Source organism: Sebastes umbrosus, chromosome 4 (genome assembly GCF_015220745.1).
Source record: "Sebastes umbrosus isolate fSebUmb1 chromosome 4, fSebUmb1.pri, whole genome shotgun sequence".
Taxonomy (NCBI): Eukaryota; Metazoa; Chordata; class Actinopteri; order Perciformes; family Sebastidae; genus Sebastes; species Sebastes umbrosus.
Window position 1 is genome coordinate 28,790,774 of NC_051272.1, and position 18,328 is coordinate 28,809,101.

Here is an 18,328-nt window from a genome sequence, read left to right on the forward strand (position 1 = left end):
TTAAGGATACATGTTTATTTCAACACTGAAGACAAGTACAAAATACACAGTTTAGACATTTGCAACTGCAATTAATCATTCAAAGTAGTTGACCCAGGCTCCATCACAAGGAGCAGGAGAGGGCTGATGTTACAGGCTCCTCACTGACAGCAGGTGGTGTCGCACGTCTTCCCTTTGCACACACAGCCAGAGGCGCATTTAGGGCAGCCGGATGGGCAGCATGGGCAGCAACCTGCAATAAGGAGGAATTAAGTTAGTGCCCAAATTAACCCTGAATTCCAGGACATAAGACACTGAATATTTTAGGAAAAAACTGGTCAACTTGGTGGAGTGAATTTGAATTTACACTTTTAGGTTGCAGCTCATTAAAACAAATTAGCTAGCTCATTAAGCCACCTGAGCTGCCTACATCTCATGTAAAAGAAAAAAAAAAAACACAGGTGACAAATTTAAAAAGTATACATCACTAGTAGGCTACCTTTACAGAGTGCTGAGGAAATATACATAATTTTAAGACTACAGCCTACTTGGTGGAAAATAAAAAACAGACTAAGCAATCAGTAGATGGGCCTATTGCATCCAATACTCTGAATGGGTGAAAATCAAAATAATAAATGATTCTGGTCATGTAATCGATGTAAGGGTGTAATTTGACTCACTCTTCTTGCAGGTGGTGCAGGAGCAGTTAGTGCAAGTGCAGGATCCACCGCAGTTGCAGGTTCCACCTGGAAAACGCAATCAGGAAAAAACAGATCAGCTTGATATAGTGGGACAAAACAGGCTTTACAACAATGAGAAAATGTTAAGACCAAACAACCAGTCAACAAAGAACACTTACTCTTGGAGCAATCGCAAGGGTCCATGATGTTTCAGTAGATTTCTCTCGTCTTCTGTGTGAAGCAGCAGCAGCAGTGTGTCTCTGTCTCTGGTCTCAGGTGAATGAGATGTTGTGGATTCCTCAGCATGGACGGTCCCTTTTTATAGCGTGCTGGAGAACAACAGGACCGGGTGCAAACTGCGCCTGTGGCGCAGCACGCAGGCACGTAGTCGATGATTACAAAGAGTTGTGCACACGACTTTTTGGTTAACCAGCCAGGAGGAGAGAGACGAGAGCAGAGAGATTCACAGGAGCTGGCATGTTGTGTGAACATTACATATATAAGACCCTCTTTGAGTGACAGTAGAACACACACCAAAGTTTATCATCAGACTGGTTCATGTTCAGGTATAGCCTATATGGAGGACATGAAACAGTCTCCTACTATTATCATTTTGTTTTTACGTGTGTGTGGTCTGAAGTGAATTACAGAGCAGAGGGGTTATATGGCAGAATAATAGCACACATTTTAATGAGGAAGCAGTTTGCGCACGGATTTAGGAGATGAGAGGTCAAATTGTCATGTGGAGGAATGCTGAGGTCAAGATACGTTCACGGGTGCAATAAAGTGTGGGCGATGTGGCCCCTCGGGAATAAAAAGGGTTTGGGGTGGTGGGCAAAATATTTAAAGTAGGCATATGTAAGATATTTCTACTGAGGCTACTAAATGAAAGCTCATAATTGGTTTCAAAAAAGAGGTAAGAAAATGCAGCCTCTATGCTACACATAATAGATAGATAGATAGATAGTAACTTTATTGATCCAGAGGGAAATTCAAGTTTCCAACATCACAGTTCTATAGTGCAAAAACATGTTAGTAAAAAGGCAGTAAAAAAGTTAATAGTGCAAAAGTACAAAATACAGAAAAAATATACCAGATATAAAAATACAAGGAGATGAAGAAAAGTGAATATAGTGCAGGGTAACAGCTCTGATACACGACTATTAAAAAGTGAATATAGTGCAGAAGAGACTGTTAAAAGTGAGTAAGTCAGTAAAATCACTGTAGTCAGTCTGAGATAAACATGCTCAGGGGAAGTTTTATTACTCCATCACACGGTGTGTTTTTTTGGGTCTGTGCACACGGTACAAACAAAACTGCACGCGGCCGCTTCACTCAGCAGCTCGCGAGGAAACCAAAGTAAACAGGCTATTGTAATATGCTGCCTTCACGTACGGCGGGCTGTAGGAAATATCTAATTCACGAGTCTTTTTCTGCTTTATAGACTACCTCAGAGGCCATATAAAATTATAAGCGAAGTTTCTATCAATATAAGCATTATCACAATTTCCTGATGAAACTGGACAAGGTAGTCTGTGACGACAACGTTTGTAGCATATACTATAAGTCTATTAGTCTGTTGTTTTTAATCCTAAAGAGATAATTAGCCTACTAACTTCAGCAAAGAACACTACTGTAGGCTGTACTCTTATGTGGATGACTGTATGTTTATATATTCGTTTAGCGAGCACACATTTCCACAGTTTGGTGACTATTTAAGCGTCAATGCTCTCGGATGTCGGAGTTTACGGTGGGAGCCTGAAGGCAGCATTGTCCCTTGTTTTGCTCTCGCCACCGTCCGGATGCTCTGAGTGTTTTTCCACATAAATGAGCAGAGTGAAGAGCTGAGTCATTATGTGACGGGACTGATGTGAATCACTGATTCTAACGAAGTAAAAGATTTAGAGCTGAGTGCAACTTTTCTAGAAGCAACTAGAATATGAATGAATAGAAAAGAAACAAGAATGTGCTTCATGGGAGAAATATATATATATATACAGTAGATTCAAGATTCAAGATGTTTATTGTCACGCCGGTTATACAAGTACAATCGTGTGAAATGCTTTTTGCTGGGAAGCTCCATTAAAATAATAAGTTATATTACAATTATAAAAGGAAATACTTTGTACAAGGGCATATTAAGAACATATACATATCAGGAAGTATGACTGTACATATATAAGAAATACTTTGTACAGGGCATATTAAGAACATATACATTAAGAACATATACAGTATATACAGTATAAGATATATGATTGAGGTACTTTTTGTGTGAGAAGGTGTCGTATGAATTATCTATTTAAAAGTCTGATTGCCTGTGGAAAAAACTGCATACTGTATATAATATATGTAGCCTATATTGTTAATGTCAATGTCTTGTTTAGTAGCCTAGGTCATATTGACCTTATACACCGAGCTTTGAGCCGGTTTTGTTGTGTAGACAAGTTGTGTTCAAACAGAGCTTTATTCTGAATTAAAAATAAGATCACACTTTCTCCAAAGATACAAAATTACACAGAAAAGTAAATGACACATGTAAAAATGTCCAGTCCATGTAGTATAATACAATAAATCTTTATTGTCCACCAGTGTGGAAATTTTGTCTTCGGCTCGACAAACACAATAAACAACAAGAACAAAAAACAGACATTTAAAACCAGACAGCAATTAGTGAAAAACAGATACATAGACAGGTTATGTTACACATTAAAACACTTCATGTCAGTGTCTGTATAGCTTAGATCTGCTCAGTCACTTTGTTGAGTTAAGAAAATTGATGGCATTATCACAATACAGTTTGTGTGACCGAACCAGGCAGGAAGGTGAAAGGTTAAAACACTCTCAACAATAGTTTTGTACACTAATTCTAAAATCTGCTGACTGACACAGAGGCCACTAAGTTTCCTTAGAAGATAAAGTCGCTGTGAGCATCTCTTGAAAATATACTCTGTATTTTCAGAGAAGCTCCCCTGAGTCCAGAGCTGTACTGAGGTAATTAAAGTTTTCTACAGTTTCAACATGTTGGCCATCAAGTGAAACTGTCTGTGTGTTCGGATGTTGTTTGACATGAGTCATTGTTTGTCTTAGCCACATTGATTTCTAGCTGGCTAGTGTGACATCATGTTTGAAGAGCTTTAGTGTTGGCCAGATAGGCAGCTTCACCTAGTGGGCCAGTTGCCTGTAAAAGGCCAACTAAAGCCATGTTGTCAGCATACTTAAACTGTCTAACATGTTCCTCATTTATCATAAATTCATTGGTAATAGCACAGAGGAAAGAACACAGCCTTGTGGGCAGCCTAATGCTCACAGTGAGCACATCTGACATGTTCTCCCTGACACAGACCCTCTGTAGCGGCAGGAAAGAAAGAACTAACCCCGTGTTGATGTTGAGATCAATGAGGCTTTTCAGGAGAAAATGTGTCTTAACCATAACAAATGTACCCTTGGGTTTGAATATTTTACTCAATTTAAGTGCAATACCTTCAATGTAAATAAAGAATATGTGAAGCTGTGATGAAAAATCATATAACTTTTAGGATTATTTAGGGGAAACACAACACACATTGAAACATAAGCACCCATGAGGTGTAAAATTAAGGAAGAATGGATGTGACAGTTTAACTTTTACTGTTCACAATAGCCGGGACTTTCCTGTTCATTTTCTGTCATTTCTGATTGCACAATCAGCTGAATCATCATAATTACAGAGTGTGTGATTGCCACAGAGACTCATCTGTAGTGATGATGAATTATTTAAACAGGAAGTTGGAGAGTATGTGATTAAATATTGTAAGTATAATAAATGCAAAAACACTTCAGCTCAGTGAGCCCTGATTCCTCATTTTGTCTGTCAAGACTCAGTTTGGATTCTGGCCTAGCCCCTTAAACACAAAGGTATTAATTCAAACTTTGTTTATGAATCCCATCAAGTCACTTGTTGGTAAGACACGAGGGCTATGCACACTGCACAGAGAGGTGCTGTTTGTGTCGGACAGCTCTAGAGGGAGACATCTACACATTTATTTATAGAGAGACTTTTCCTTGTGGGACAGTTTTGAACGGGTTGGTTTTAAATTTCCTCATCAGGTAAAAGTAATTTACATTTTTCTTTGTCTTGTAACATCTGCAGGAAAACATTTTACCCATATGAATCAGCTAAGCTATGAATGGAAGCAATCATTGTAAATTACAACTTTCAAATTGACAGTAAATCTTAGAAGATAATGAATGGATAGGATGTCAAACACGTATGTGCAAACCAGACATGAGGTACAATTTGTACTTTTACTGTGAAGGAGCACGTAACCAAAACATGATCACTGTATATCAACAATTTAGAATACTAGACAGGACATTAGAGATACTTGTGTGGATATACACAAAGTAATATAAGTAATAATGGAATCAAAAATATCATCGGCTACAGAAAGTATAGAGTGGCAGTATACGTATAGGCTATGTTTGTGTGTGACAGGTTGGAAGTCTGATGGGATGTCCTACAATCATGTGGTGATAGCCTAAATATTAGTTTTTCTCCTGATTAAACTCACACCTCTTACTTTTGCTATGTGGGATGGTGTGTGTGTATGTGTTTGTGTGTGTAAAGGGCAGAGTTCAGGGGACACTTCAGGGGGAATTTGATCCTAAAGCTCAGTAGGACAAAGTCGACAGAGTCCATGCACTGCAGAGTGACACGCTTACCCTCGCAAGTGATTTTATTTTGCATTAAAACAGATTGTTCAAAATAGGCAATGCAAGGTTTAATTGCTGTAATGCCATTCCGAAAAATGCAGATCTGACTGGGACATCAAGTCTTGCTGTCACTGAGCTCCTTGTTATTTGCTGAGCATGCTGGGATCTTGTTTCACCAGGACCGACACGCATTTCTATTTCCCTCTGAATCTCTACCAGCTTCTAGGAAAAAAAATAGTTCTTCTTGGAATGCATGGTGAATTCATATCAGCGGTGTGTGCTTCATCCTCCAGAAAACAATTTCCTACATTAAGCCACGTGCTTTCTGTCGCAAATCATATGCTGGTGGACACGCTGTGTGTGGAGCAAGTTGGACATGTCCACTTTATAGGAAGGTCTACACACACACACACACAAGTCCTAAAGCAGGTCAGTTCAGCAGCAATAACCAATTCAGCGATGAGCTCTTTTGAAAATCATAAAAAATAATTCTTGAAAAGCATGAAACAGTTTTCCGTTCTACTCATTGCATGAACTCTACATATACCGTTTATGGCTGCTTAAAGGAACAATGTGTAACATTTCAGGGGATCTGTTAGCAGAAATGGAATATAATATTCATATCTATGTTTTCATTGGTGTATAATCACCCGAAACTAAGAATCGTTGTGTTTTCGTAAGCTTAGAATGAGCCCTTCATATCTAGAGAGAGGCTTCTGCGTTTTAACGTTACCTGAAGGCCACTGTAGTTCTCCGACACACTTGTGAAACTGTAGTAATGTGAGCCACAGAGTGCAAAAAAGTGTTACCGCCAGCCGCCATCTGACTTCCGTTGCATCTAAATTAGTGTGATTATGGTAAGGATGGCCTCTGAGCAAGGCGAATGTTGTTACCACGTTTTTGCACTTGCTACCTCACGTTACCGCAGTCTTGGAAAGGGAGAGGTGAGCAGTATTCAGTTGGTTGCAATTTGCAACCACACCACTAGATGCCGCCAAATCATACACACTGTACCTTCAGTTACCAACTGCATTGTTTACAGCTGCCCTGTTTTCACGCTGATTAGCATCGTATGGTCACAGAGGCGTGGGGGGAAGCTCTACTGAATAGTTTGATAGAAGTTCATTAATCACGTTAAACAGAGCACATTATGCAGCTTTTGATAACCACAGAAATAGGCTCAGGACTTTGGTCTAATCAGCAGCAACCGGGGTGAAGAGGTAGCCTATGGTGTCATTTGCAACAAGAGTCCAGTTAACAAGCATTCACTCTAGAAAGTACAGTTGGGGTTAAAGAAGGGGACATCAGAGCGTTTTGAGCTATTATGGCACAGGTATAGTGGCTTGCATTGGGACAGCAGCCATTTTTTACAGGTATGAAGCTTTAATTTCATCGTCTTGTAAATGCTTCTGTGTTTTTTCTCCTGTTTTTTTGGTTGCTGCTTCATGCAATGTTAGATGTGTATGTAATCTGCCTGTTTTAGCCAGGTTAGTCTCAATGGAAAACATCTAGAACAGAATAACCCTAGTGAAAAAAAAATATAAAATGGAAGAGGATTTGTTTTAAAGGTTGATTTATATGCTAAAACTTAATCTCAAAGCATGGTAACAGTGTTCACAGTGTGTTTAAAGGCATTCAGTTCTGATTGGGATTTACAAACCTTTCAGAGAGTCTTCACAAAGAAACAAATTGACAATACTAACTTAGTTTCCACACATGCTTTTGAAGTTTTTGGACAGAAATCTTTCCAGTTATTTCCCCCTCACAGTGCAGTTGGTTTGTTCCCTTTCACACACATCTTTAGTAGGCTGTCATGGTGGTTAAGTGCAAGATTGACCATACAGTACATTTCACTCTCGTCACAGACTGTGCCATGGATCATGTGCTGAACATTGCTGACCATTACATCTTCACTCCGTATGTTTACCCGGCCTCATGGCCCGAGGATGGGGCTCTGCGTCAGATCATCAGCCTGTGGGTGGTGACCAACCTGGGAGCCGTGCTGATTTACCTTGGCTTTGGTGCTCTTAACTTCTACTACGTGTTTGACCATAAGCTCATGAAACATCCACACTTTATGAAGGTAAGCTGTTTAATGGGTAGACCAGTTAAAGGTCAAGAAATGATTGGGGGTGTAAACTATTGGGGATTGGGGCTGTTTTTATTATTAAAGATAACTCCAGACAACAATTCCAAAGCAAACTTCTCCCAAATCCTAACTTTGTGTCTGATCCAACAACAGAACCAGGTGAGAAGAGAGATTCAACTATCTACGGTCTCCATCTTCTGGATGAGCTTCCCCACAGTGGCCTTTTTCTTCTGGGAGATCAAGGGAAACAGCAAACTTTATGACAACATCAGCGATTCTTCTCTGGGTGAGGCAACGGTTACCTGAAACATTAAAAGCCAGGGACCAATTCAAAATTGAAATAAAAGTTATTTGATTAACTGGCTAAAGGTTAGCTGATGATAGCCACCGATCAAGTATTTCTCCTTTGTTAATAAAATGAGTCCTAATGAGACCTATTAGCCTACTGGTTTGTTTGTGTTTCAGACTGGCCTGGGGTGTTCCTGAGCATTGCTGGTTTCTTGTTCTTTACTGACATGTGTATCTACTGGATACACCGTTGCATGCACCATAAGAACATCTACAAGGTGAGCTTGAGCATGTTTATGGCTAGTTTAAAGCTGCTCTAAACAATATGGTTAAATAAACAATGAAGCAAATGACTGTGTAATAATGAGAGGGGTAGTGATGAACCCACTGAGAATTATCACCGAACTCTGCAGTTCCCATTTTAGCATCTTTCAGCTCATTGTTTTGGTTGTACAGCCAACAAATTGACTGTTTTGGTTCAGTCTCACCGCTCTCATCAACCTGTTTTCAGCAGCAGGCAGCTGTTTCCAGTGGAAAAGCTCAGATAAACCTACTTTACACTACTTGCTCAGAGGCAAACAGCAGGCAAAGTTAGCAGCTAGCAGGTCAAAAAGGTTTAGCATTTCGCTGCTAAAGAGACAGATACTTCCTTCAGTAGTTGGTGGAGACCAAAACAGAGCTAAAAGGAGAGTGATAATTACCAACCCAGTCTCACGGGAAGGTGTATAAATAGCACATTCCGAGTGTCATGAGGACGCATTTTAGGATAGTCATTTTTATGTCACGCAACAAAACTACAGTTACGTCTGCAGATAGGTTGAGGCAAGAAAACCACTTAGTTAGGATTAGGAAAAATGTCATGGTTGGGCTTAAAATAAGTACGTAAACTAAGTACAATACATACGGAAACAACATCACATAAGTATAGAAAACAAGTCACAAACGTCAACTTACAAAACAAAATATGTGTCTCGAACACCGGTCTCTTGGTTTAAAGTCGTGGCAAAGACTAAAACACTAAACGCCTATTAGTCAGTAGCTACAGACTATATACCATACGAATGACACGCCAAATGCAAGAATGGCGTTCTTATTGCACGCTAAATGCCTTGCGCATTATCGTGGCATTTATACGCCTTTTCATGCAAACAGGCTGATATTACATCATACACAAGCATGACTCCATGAGTAAAGAGGACACTGTTTGCTAACACTTTATACTTTATAGAGTGATAATATGTCAATGGTGTGTTTACAGCTTGTTGCGCTGCCCCCACATGGCTAAAAAGTAAATCATCTCAGGTTGGGATTACAAAAGTAATGTTGTATATGACCTACTTGGTGGTGGAGTGAATGTGAAAATGTGGCTAGTTTATTTTTGCCAATCAACTACAACTGATCTACAACTCAATATATGAAATCAGTTACTGTACATTTTTATCTATTTGTTAGATGGATCACTTAGTTTGTTTGGAATTAATTAAAGTTACAGATTAGGCTACGTCTTTTCCATCTGAAGACTTTTTCATCATACTTTCTGATTCTGGCTAAAATTCACTTTAGAGCTTTGTGTACCTTGTTTGCCTGGTGTATTTTTCACTAAAACTGTCCTAATATTCTGACTACGGTGTTTGTGTTTCCGCTCCTCAGCACTTACATAAGCAGCACCATATATTCAAGATCCCTACGCCTTTTGCCAGCCATGCCTTCCACCCACTCGATGGCTTCCTGCAGAGCTTACCCTACCACGTCTACCCATTCATCTTCCCGCTCCACAAGGTGGTGGTCTACTTGTCACTCTTAAGTTAACATTTTGATGTGGAGTAACAATATTGCACATTAGGACTACACAAGCTACTGCATATTTCACAATGATGCTGTCGTTAAAACTTCACTTGAATTGAATTAATTCAGGTCCAGCTGCATGTTGACAAATTTTGATGACATTTACTGGAAAAGTAGTGTAAAAAAAAACAATGAATTCCAAAAAGTACATTATTAACATTATGTAAACTCTGTCACTTAACTGTTTTAAAAATGACATTTGGGATATTTACATTACAGGCGGTCTACCTCTCACTCTTTGTCTTTGTCAACATCTGGACCATTTCCATACACGATGGAGACTACCGCATCCCCGGCCCCCTGATATTTCTGATCAATGGTGCTGCTCACCACGTAGACCATCATCTCTTCTTCAACTACAACTACGGACAATACTTCACGCTCTGGGATCGTCTAGGGGGTTCCTACCGACACCCCTCAGCCCTGCTGCAGAAGGGGCCACATGACCATATTCGCAAGCTCATGGCCGAGGCTGCACACACACAGTGATGATGGAGCTACAGTCAGGATTTCCTTTTCTGGTTTGCAGAGATGTTCAGCCAGGGTTGGGACGTAAGAGAAAATTCATCAGATGCAAAACCAGCCACCAGCAACTCTAAACAAAGCTTTTCCAAAACGGAGATGTGAAAATGTTAAATACAAACAAATGAAAGCAGATTTGGAAGGAATAGTGTTTCCCTTAAAGGAACAGTGTGTAACAATTAGGGGGATCTATTGTTAGGAATGAAATAAAATATTTATAAGTATGTTTTCTTTAGTGTATAATCACCTGAAAAAAAATAATTGTTGTGTTTTCGTTACCTTAGAATGAGCCGTTTATATCTACATAGGGAGCGGGTCCTCCTCACAGCCGCCATGTTTCTACAGTAGCTAAGAACGGACAAACCACTGTGTAAACTTTTCCTGCTTGAGCCTGAGTTGATAACGTTACTAGCTCCGGAGTTAACCCCCGTCACTCCACTCAGATGCCGGAATACAAGAAAGGTTTTGAGGAGCTGCAGCATTTATTTCTGCACAAACTGCAACTTCCACTGAACATTCACTGATATTCTCAAAGGTAAACTAACTCTGTCTTCTGCTCCACTAGCTCACTTGTTCGCTCACATCATCACACACAGTCGCCGCCGCTCTCTCTCTCTTGCTTCACCACTCACTTCCCACATACACACATACTCTACACACTGACTCTGCTATTCTCCAAATGACTATACGCCACTCTACTCACAACTACTGGCTCTAGATAGGTCCATTTGCATTTTAATGTTGGCCACCATAGTTTTACACGCTTGGTACACGGTAGAGGTTGCCATCTGCAACCTCACTGCTAGATGTTGCCAGATCTTAAAACACTGGACCTTTAAACCAGTTGTTCCAAACCTTTTTGGCTAATGACTCCTCACAAGAAAAGGCAATGTCTGGTTGGGGCTCCTTTTCTTTCCCTTCACAAGGGCCTGTTTTCTGTACAATAAGTGCTTTTCCTTAAGTAAGATTTTGAAACATATGTAGTAATGTCAGCTAGAAAGGGAAAAGAAAGAGTGAGGTCTACAAAAAAGAGCGCTCAGGGTGAGGAAGTCATTCAAGGATAAAATCCCCTGGCCAGTAACCATGGAAACGGGCCAGCTCGACTAAATATGAGAATTTTTTTTATTGGATGTAAACGGTGGCTACGGTACCACAGCTGACACACATGTTTAGCATTTTCTTTGATGTCTTAATTTGATTTGAATTGCATTTTCACTCAAAGTCTGTCTACCTCCTACATGTGTTTTTGCCCTGTAACACATTATGTAACTTCTCTTCTCTTCTCTGATTCCAATATTTTACCATCAGGACAAACAAATGTAGAGTTTTGCACAATTTATATATATAAAAAACATTTGAAATATTTAAAGGTCCAGTGTGTAAGATCTTGCGACATGTAGCGGTGAGTTTGCATATGACAACCTCTTCCGTGTGCCACGCGTGTAGGACGAGTACAGTGGCCGACATGAAAATGCAAATGGTCCTTTCTAGAGCCAGTTGTTGTAAGAGTAGCGTAAGTTATTTGGAGTCAGTGCTTCAAGTGTATGTGTATGTTGGAAGTGAGTGGTGAAGCGAGAGAGTGACAGCGAATGTGTGCAGTGAAGCAGAAGACAGAGTTAGTATAGCTTTGAGCATATCAAGTGAATTTACAGTGGAAGTTGCAGTTTGTGCAGAAATAAACAGGTTTCCTGTGTCTTGTTTCCCGGCGGCTGAGTGGATTGACGGGGGATAACTCTGGATCGAGTAACGTTATTGACTCCGGCCAAAGCACGAAAAGTTTACACAGTGGTTTGTCTGTTCTGGGCTACTGTAGAAACATGGCGGCCGGCTCCGTGAGGAGGACCCGCTCTCTATGTAGGTATAAATGGCTCATTCTAAGGTAACAAAAGCACAACAATTCTTATTTTCAGGTGATTATATACTAAAGAAAATATACGTATTCATATTATATTTCATTTTTGCCAATAGAGCCCCCTAAATGCTACACACTGTTCCTTTAAAGATTTCTGCATTGCACTGCCTAGAGATAAGTAGGCTGGAAATAAGAACATAGTGTACCACAGTGAATACCAGCAAAGTTGAGATGTAAGTGATCCATACAGTAAACTACAGCCTCCGGAATGACCATAAAGTTAAAATAACACCTCAATTTAACAGTTTAACCTTCATGAAAGTAGGATTTATTGCACAGTTGAGGATAAGACAGTATTCATTTTAGTTCCCTAATACACACTGTCACCTGAGTGTATATAGTTACTCAAAACTTTCCCTCCTAAACCTTCATGCTCCCAGTTTTAGCCACAGCCCACTTTCTTGCATATCAGTGACTTGGAAGAGCATTTTTTCAGTATTTCAGTAGCTTTGCCCATCCCTTTGATCCAAAATAAATCAATTTGCTTGTATGTTAGGGTCTTAACCAAGATCTTGTATAGAAATTGACAGAAAACTAGAATTTAAATATTATTCTTTCACAACTTGTTTTCAAGAGGAGCTGTTTTACGGACTCTATCAAGATTAAAGAACATTTTGTGGGTGAGATAACCGTGAGTAATATTTGAACTTTTCAAGGACTTTGTGGAAATGCTCATCATATTTACATCCAGGACTGTATTCAATGCGATGCTCTGATTTATGATACCAACTTCATGAAATGAGGCAAATGTTTCTATGCTTCATGAGAGGAGTGATGGAAAGTTGACAGATTATTAACACAGAGCACATCTGTGTGAATGTCCACCGTTCTACTCACTTTCTGGATTCAACACGAAATAAAAAAAACTTAACAGACGACAGAGGCAGGACAATCGGATGTGTCTCTTTTCCATTTATGTTATTACTAAATTGTTATTTTACATTCATATTTATAAAAGACTACAATATAAACCCAATACCAATGCAAAATACATTTTTTATGTAATTTCAGTTTAGCTGGAACATAAACACAAAGATGGTGAATTATATGCGTCTCTGAATCCAATGTCCACGTGCATGTCTGTTTCTGTCCTACAGTCTGATTCCAGGTCAGTCCTTCAGCTTCCAGTGCTGGGTGTGTTTTCATGCAGGCTCTGCAGGGCAAGGTCTGTCCACTTCATCTCTTGCTCTTTCACGGACTCTGTGGAGCCTCCGTTGTCCTGCTCAGCCTCAGGCAGTTCACTCTGACAGAGAACAGGGGAGACAAGATGCATGAAAAAGAGTAGCAGTTCAGTTTGCTTTAAATCAACAGTAAGACAAAAACGGAATATTTGAGGGACGCAAAAGATGAACCGAAATTAAAATAAACAGGAATATTTTCTGTCAGATGTTTAGGCAGGAGCTTATGCTTGTTTATTATTGACCCAACTACTAAGTGTGTACAAAACAAATCTGATAGGTAAGAGCCTGCAGGGGCACATTTGTAAGCCCAGAAGAACTTATGAAGATATACAAGGCCAGAATTGCAGTTGTCATACATGTTTTGAGCCTGAAAGAGGACTACTACCGTCACTAGATTTGAGCAAGAAAGTAGAGCTTTCTTTTTCTCACCATTGTTGAAACTGCTTGCTGTCAGTTTTTGGAAGTTTTTGTGAGTCTCACCTACCAACTGAGAGCAGATCCCGTTGCACTGGATTTCACCTGAGGTGAAGTATCACCCAATTTGAATATGCATTAACTTGAGAATGCTTCCTTGCGTGCTGCATCAGATTAGTCATTTGCCTAAAATACTATACTGTACCCTGTTAAAATTGTTAGGGAGTGTCCTCTCTCATGACCTCCACTGGTCAGCAACTGTCACCAGCTGGAAAACAACATCTGGATTCCTACACTCAAAATGTGTTATTCACAAGCCGATTACAGATTTGTTTTGTCTCACTACACCTGTACTGTCTGCCATAAACTAATTAGAAGTAACACTAGTCTTTGAGAAACATATCTGAAAAAAAGACTTAATAATCTAGGCCTAAGTTAGATCACTGTTGACTTGTTTGAAAGTATTAATGTTGGACCATTGAACTTCTAGTTGGGATGCACATTAAACACCAGGATCCAAGAGCCAGTTAACCATTTATTCAGAGAGGATAATGGGTGGAGGTTGAAGGACGGATAAGGGATAAAGATATGGACGTTGATGATTTTTATTATTAATGCATCGGCTTCTTAAGGGTGAAAGACTTTAACATTCTCCATCCGGTACTCAATCTGACTTTAGCTCACAGGTAAGTGGTCTATATTACACCACTCCAAAACAGTACCAGGATTGGGTTGGCAGCAGGATTTCAAACAAACAGATTTGTGCAAACAATTTGCTGTTGTGGCAGCATGGTCTCAGTCAAAAAAGGGATGTGAACAGAACACACCCAGCCTTCATATAGCATCCCCTTCTCTAGACTCCTCCCCTGGTGATGAAGGTGACTCTGCTCCCTCTACCTGCTCTCACAGGATTGACTGCAGGCTTGAGATTTTTTTAACAATATCCTCCTATGAAAACCAAATCTTTGTTCAAAATGTCGATGAGAAATGTCGGCACCGGGACTGTAAACAAACTCTATAACAGGTTGTAATAAGAACCCACAATGTACCTCCTCAACATTACCAATCATGACAGGTTCTCCCCCAATTGTTTGTCTGGTCTTTTTTTTTTGTTCTGTTTTGTTTGTTGATGTTTTATACTGTGCTGTCTTTTAATGTACTGTAATATGTTATTAAGGCAAAAAAACAAAAACAAAAAAAACTGTTAGGGAGTGTCCTCTCTCATGACCTCCACTGGTCAGCAACTGTCACCAGCTGGAAAACAACATCTGGATTCCTACACTCAAAATGTGTTATTCACAAGCCGATTACAGATTGTTTTGTCTCACTACACCTGTACTGTCTGCCATAAACTAAGTCGAAGTAACACTAGTCTTTGAGAAACATATCCTCCTATGAAAACCAAATCTTTGTTCAACATGTCGATGAGAAATGTGACTGTAAACAAACTCTCTAAAAGGTTGTTGCTAATGGTTACATGTAGCTCTGTGGAGAGCATCTACCAGAGGGATGGTGACGTCTTCATACGGCAGTCTGTCCTCCCTCCAGGCGTCGTCAGTGAGGTCCAGGACTCTCCCGTCTCGTTGGATCTCACTGTCCATCCTCTGAGCAGAGGACTCCGGATCAAGCTGCTCAGCTCTTCTCCTCTGACCGAGTTAGCCTCAAGCTAACAGCAACACTCAGCCAATAGCCCAGTAGTAGCCAGTCAAGGTGCACTAACGTTACCCTGGCAACTATACCAGTTAGCCTACCGAACAATAAGACCGTTACAGTAACGCGCTGGTTTGATCAGGTTCTGTTGACAACACGGGTTCAGTTGTTAGTTGATAGCTTAGCCGTTTGAACAAGGCAGATGCGGTAATTGTACGTCACAGCTGACGCTTTGTGATGATGTGAACCAATGATGCTTTCACGTGCTGGGGAAAATACTGTATTGTAGCTACCTACAGTCTGTGTTAAATAGCCGATTCAATTCAGTTTGCTTTATTGATCATGACTGTCAGGTGAACAATATTGCCAAAGCGTCAATTCAATAATAAATAAAAATAAAAAAAGAACAAAATAAAAACAAAAACATATATATACATATTTACAATTCATTAAGCAAATAAGAATATATAGATATTTAAAAGGAAAATGCATGTAAATGGAAGAAAACAATTCAAGATTCAAGATTCAAGAGTTTTATTTGCCATTTGCACCTAAGTACATTGGAATTCTGAGCAGTTTACACTGAGTCAAATTTAAGAGAGTAAAAAAAGGTAGAAAAGGCACAAGGTAATTACAGTACAAAATAAGTATCACATTCAACTCAACACATTAAATAAATAAATTATTAAAATATAAAGCACCCTCAGTGTAGTCAATAAATAAACTAAACTACCCTCTGCATAGGAACGATACCCCCACAATACAAATATACAGTGTATATTATATATGCTCCATGACCATGTTAAAAGAACATCTAACTCTCAAAAATATTTTAAAAAATAAATAATTAATATATTTCAGACAATTACACAGTGGAAGGCAGCATGTTGCACAGCATTACAGTCCATTCAGTTCAGGTGTACTGTGTGTCAATAATGGTATGGATAATGGTATGGAGGTGAGGTGAGGTGTGGGGTATTTGTGTCCCTCTTTAACGTCCTTTGCCAATAAAGAAGTAATTAATGTTTGTTGTGTCAATAAAACAAACAAACAAATACAAAACAATGAATAACAATATATTGCAATATCAAAGGATAAATGTAAAAAAAACAAAAACACAAAAAACAACCCTTCCCATGACTCACTCACAATAAGTTAATAATAATAATAATAATAATAATGATAATAATAATAATAATAATAGTGTCAGGTTTATACCACTGTACAAAAGGCTCCATAAAAGTTAAATGTATTCTGTATTTTATATCAAAGTAAAACGATGAGCATGGGTAAGATTAGTCAGACTACAGTTTCTAATGAATGAATGAATGAATGACTATAACGGAAAATAACCGGCCGTCCCACCTCGTGTTTTGATGTTTCCATGGTAACCATTCGTCTCCTCTCTCAGCGGTGCTCTCCTGCCGGATAAAGAAAACCATCGTGAAGTGTTGAGTTGCTTTATTGCATTTGAAGGTAACTATATTAAATAGATAATTGGAAATGCAGCGTTTCATTCAGAGGGGTACAGTGGTGTTGATGCTTAAGTTAACTAACGATAACGTTACTTTAGCATCTAAACTTGCCATCTTTTCACTCAAGTTTTATCCAGAGAAATAGGTGTGACAATGTTTTCTTTTATTATAAAGTAGGACAACTTTTAGAATAGATACTCAAGCATAGCTACTCCAAGTGAAGCTTTATCAAAAGATGTTATTTAACTTCAAAGATGTTTGAGAAGCTCTGTGTGAATTGTGTCTTTGTTTATTACTTGTACGATGTTAAAGACTCATCAAATCCTTCCATGTAGGTCTGAGTAGGTCTACATATGTAGTTATCAGGTTATTTCATACATTTGGCCTATATGATGTTAATGCTGGTAATGGGTAAACAAAATGAGAGAGAACCTGTGCAACAATCAGTTTCACTGTAGACATCTATCCAAAATTCATAATCTTGTACTAAAGCTGAGGTTTGTTGATTCTGATATCAGTTTCTTTTTGCAGGTGCTGCAAATATGTCAGCCTCTCGAGAACAGCAGGTAGAAAGTAGAAAAACATGTGTCAACCCTGGAAACCCAGTTTTCTCCTACATGATGACTGCAGCAATTAAAGATGAATATGTGCCAGCGCTGCGGACTAAGCCCTTGAATCCATTGTACAGGACCACCTCCAGTGACTATGGTCATCTCTCTCCAACCTTTGAAAGCTCACCATGTTCTTTCCATCCTAAATCACAAAGATTCACTAAAGACCTGGGCAAGACGGGGATGTTTAGGGACAACTCCCTCAATACTGCCCTGGACCGAAGCAGGGTGTATGACTGTCCCAATTTACAGCACACCGTCTAAATGCATGATTGATTTCACGTAAGACTGTTCATTCTGTGGTATTTTTAATTCATGATAAGACTTACTTTAGAATAGACCACTCTTAAGTGAATCACTGTAAATAGAAAAATAATGCCTATGCAATGTATGCATAACCATCCTCTTTGATAATGAGCTAAGACCCTTTTATTACAGCATGTTAACAGGTCAGAGATTTGCTAAAATGGACCACAGCCTGGAACATGGACCTGGACCAATGCTACATGGAGTCCCCCAGCCCACCAACAGTTCCTCTCTGGTGTATTCACCTCATTCCTCGACCTAAAAGACCTTAACCTGGTCTTAATAAAAATGACTTTTTTGTTGACCAATAAACTGATTCTCAAAGTCCTTTTTTCACCATTCAGTGGCACAATACAGATTCACCTGATAAATTGAATCTCACTTTAAATTTCCTCCTACTGTAAAGTTAGAAAAACTTTCTCATCTGTCTTGGCAAGATAAGATCACATTTATTCTATATTGCATTGTTCTAGCACGTCATGTGGGTTATATGATTCATATACAGTGTAGACTCAAATATTCAAAGTTATGACATCATGTATTTTATAGGTGCAATTTAAAATAGAAATATTCTACTTGTCTTGTGCATCATAGCCTACTGAGGTTTCTAAACTCAATGGCATGCCAATGTTTTTAGCCCCCTTGTTGTACAGCTGACTCCCAGAAAAGTTCCCCTTTGTC

At 39.2% G+C, this 18,328-nt stretch overlaps 3 protein-coding genes across 5 annotated transcripts; 1 reads left to right on the forward strand and 2 right to left on the reverse strand.

Moving 5' to 3' along the window:
• mt2 (metallothionein 2) lies at nucleotides 1-1,002 on the reverse strand. The gene is made up of 3 exons (XM_037768652.1): nucleotides 839-1,002; nucleotides 660-725; nucleotides 1-232 (listed from the first exon to the last, which is right to left on the reverse strand). The coding sequence occupies exons 1-3, from the start codon at nucleotides 861-863 to the stop codon at nucleotides 141-143; spliced, it is 183 nt and encodes a 60-aa protein (XP_037624580.1). The 5' UTR covers nucleotides 864-1,002; the 3' UTR covers nucleotides 1-140.
• A 132-nt stretch (nucleotides 1,003-1,134) lies between these two features.
• Nucleotides 1,135-10,322, forward strand: LOC119487617 (lathosterol oxidase-like). 3 transcript variants are annotated; one of them, XM_037768649.1, is made up of 6 exons: nucleotides 1,135-1,575; nucleotides 7,220-7,437; nucleotides 7,597-7,729; nucleotides 7,909-8,009; nucleotides 9,382-9,510; nucleotides 9,796-10,322. In XM_037768649.1, the coding sequence occupies exons 1-6, from the start codon at nucleotides 1,545-1,547 to the stop codon at nucleotides 10,063-10,065; spliced, it is 882 nt and encodes a 293-aa protein (XP_037624577.1). In that variant the 5' UTR covers nucleotides 1,135-1,544; the 3' UTR covers nucleotides 10,066-10,322. The 3 variants fall into 3 exon arrangements, with proteins under 3 accessions (XP_037624577.1, XP_037624578.1, XP_037624579.1); XM_037768650.1 differs by lacking the exon at nucleotides 1,135-1,575 and adding an exon at nucleotides 4,528-4,748; XM_037768651.1 differs by lacking the exon at nucleotides 1,135-1,575 and adding an exon at nucleotides 6,392-6,727.
• Nucleotides 10,323-12,902: 2,580 nt separating this feature from the next.
• anapc13 (anaphase promoting complex subunit 13) lies at nucleotides 12,903-15,509 on the reverse strand. Its single transcript, XM_037766956.1, has 2 exons — nucleotides 15,108-15,509; nucleotides 12,903-13,253 (listed from the first exon to the last, which is right to left on the reverse strand). The coding sequence occupies exons 1-2, from the start codon at nucleotides 15,204-15,206 to the stop codon at nucleotides 13,128-13,130; spliced, it is 225 nt and encodes a 74-aa protein (XP_037622884.1). The 5' UTR covers nucleotides 15,207-15,509; the 3' UTR covers nucleotides 12,903-13,127.
• Nucleotides 15,510-18,328: the final 2,819 nt, after the last annotated feature.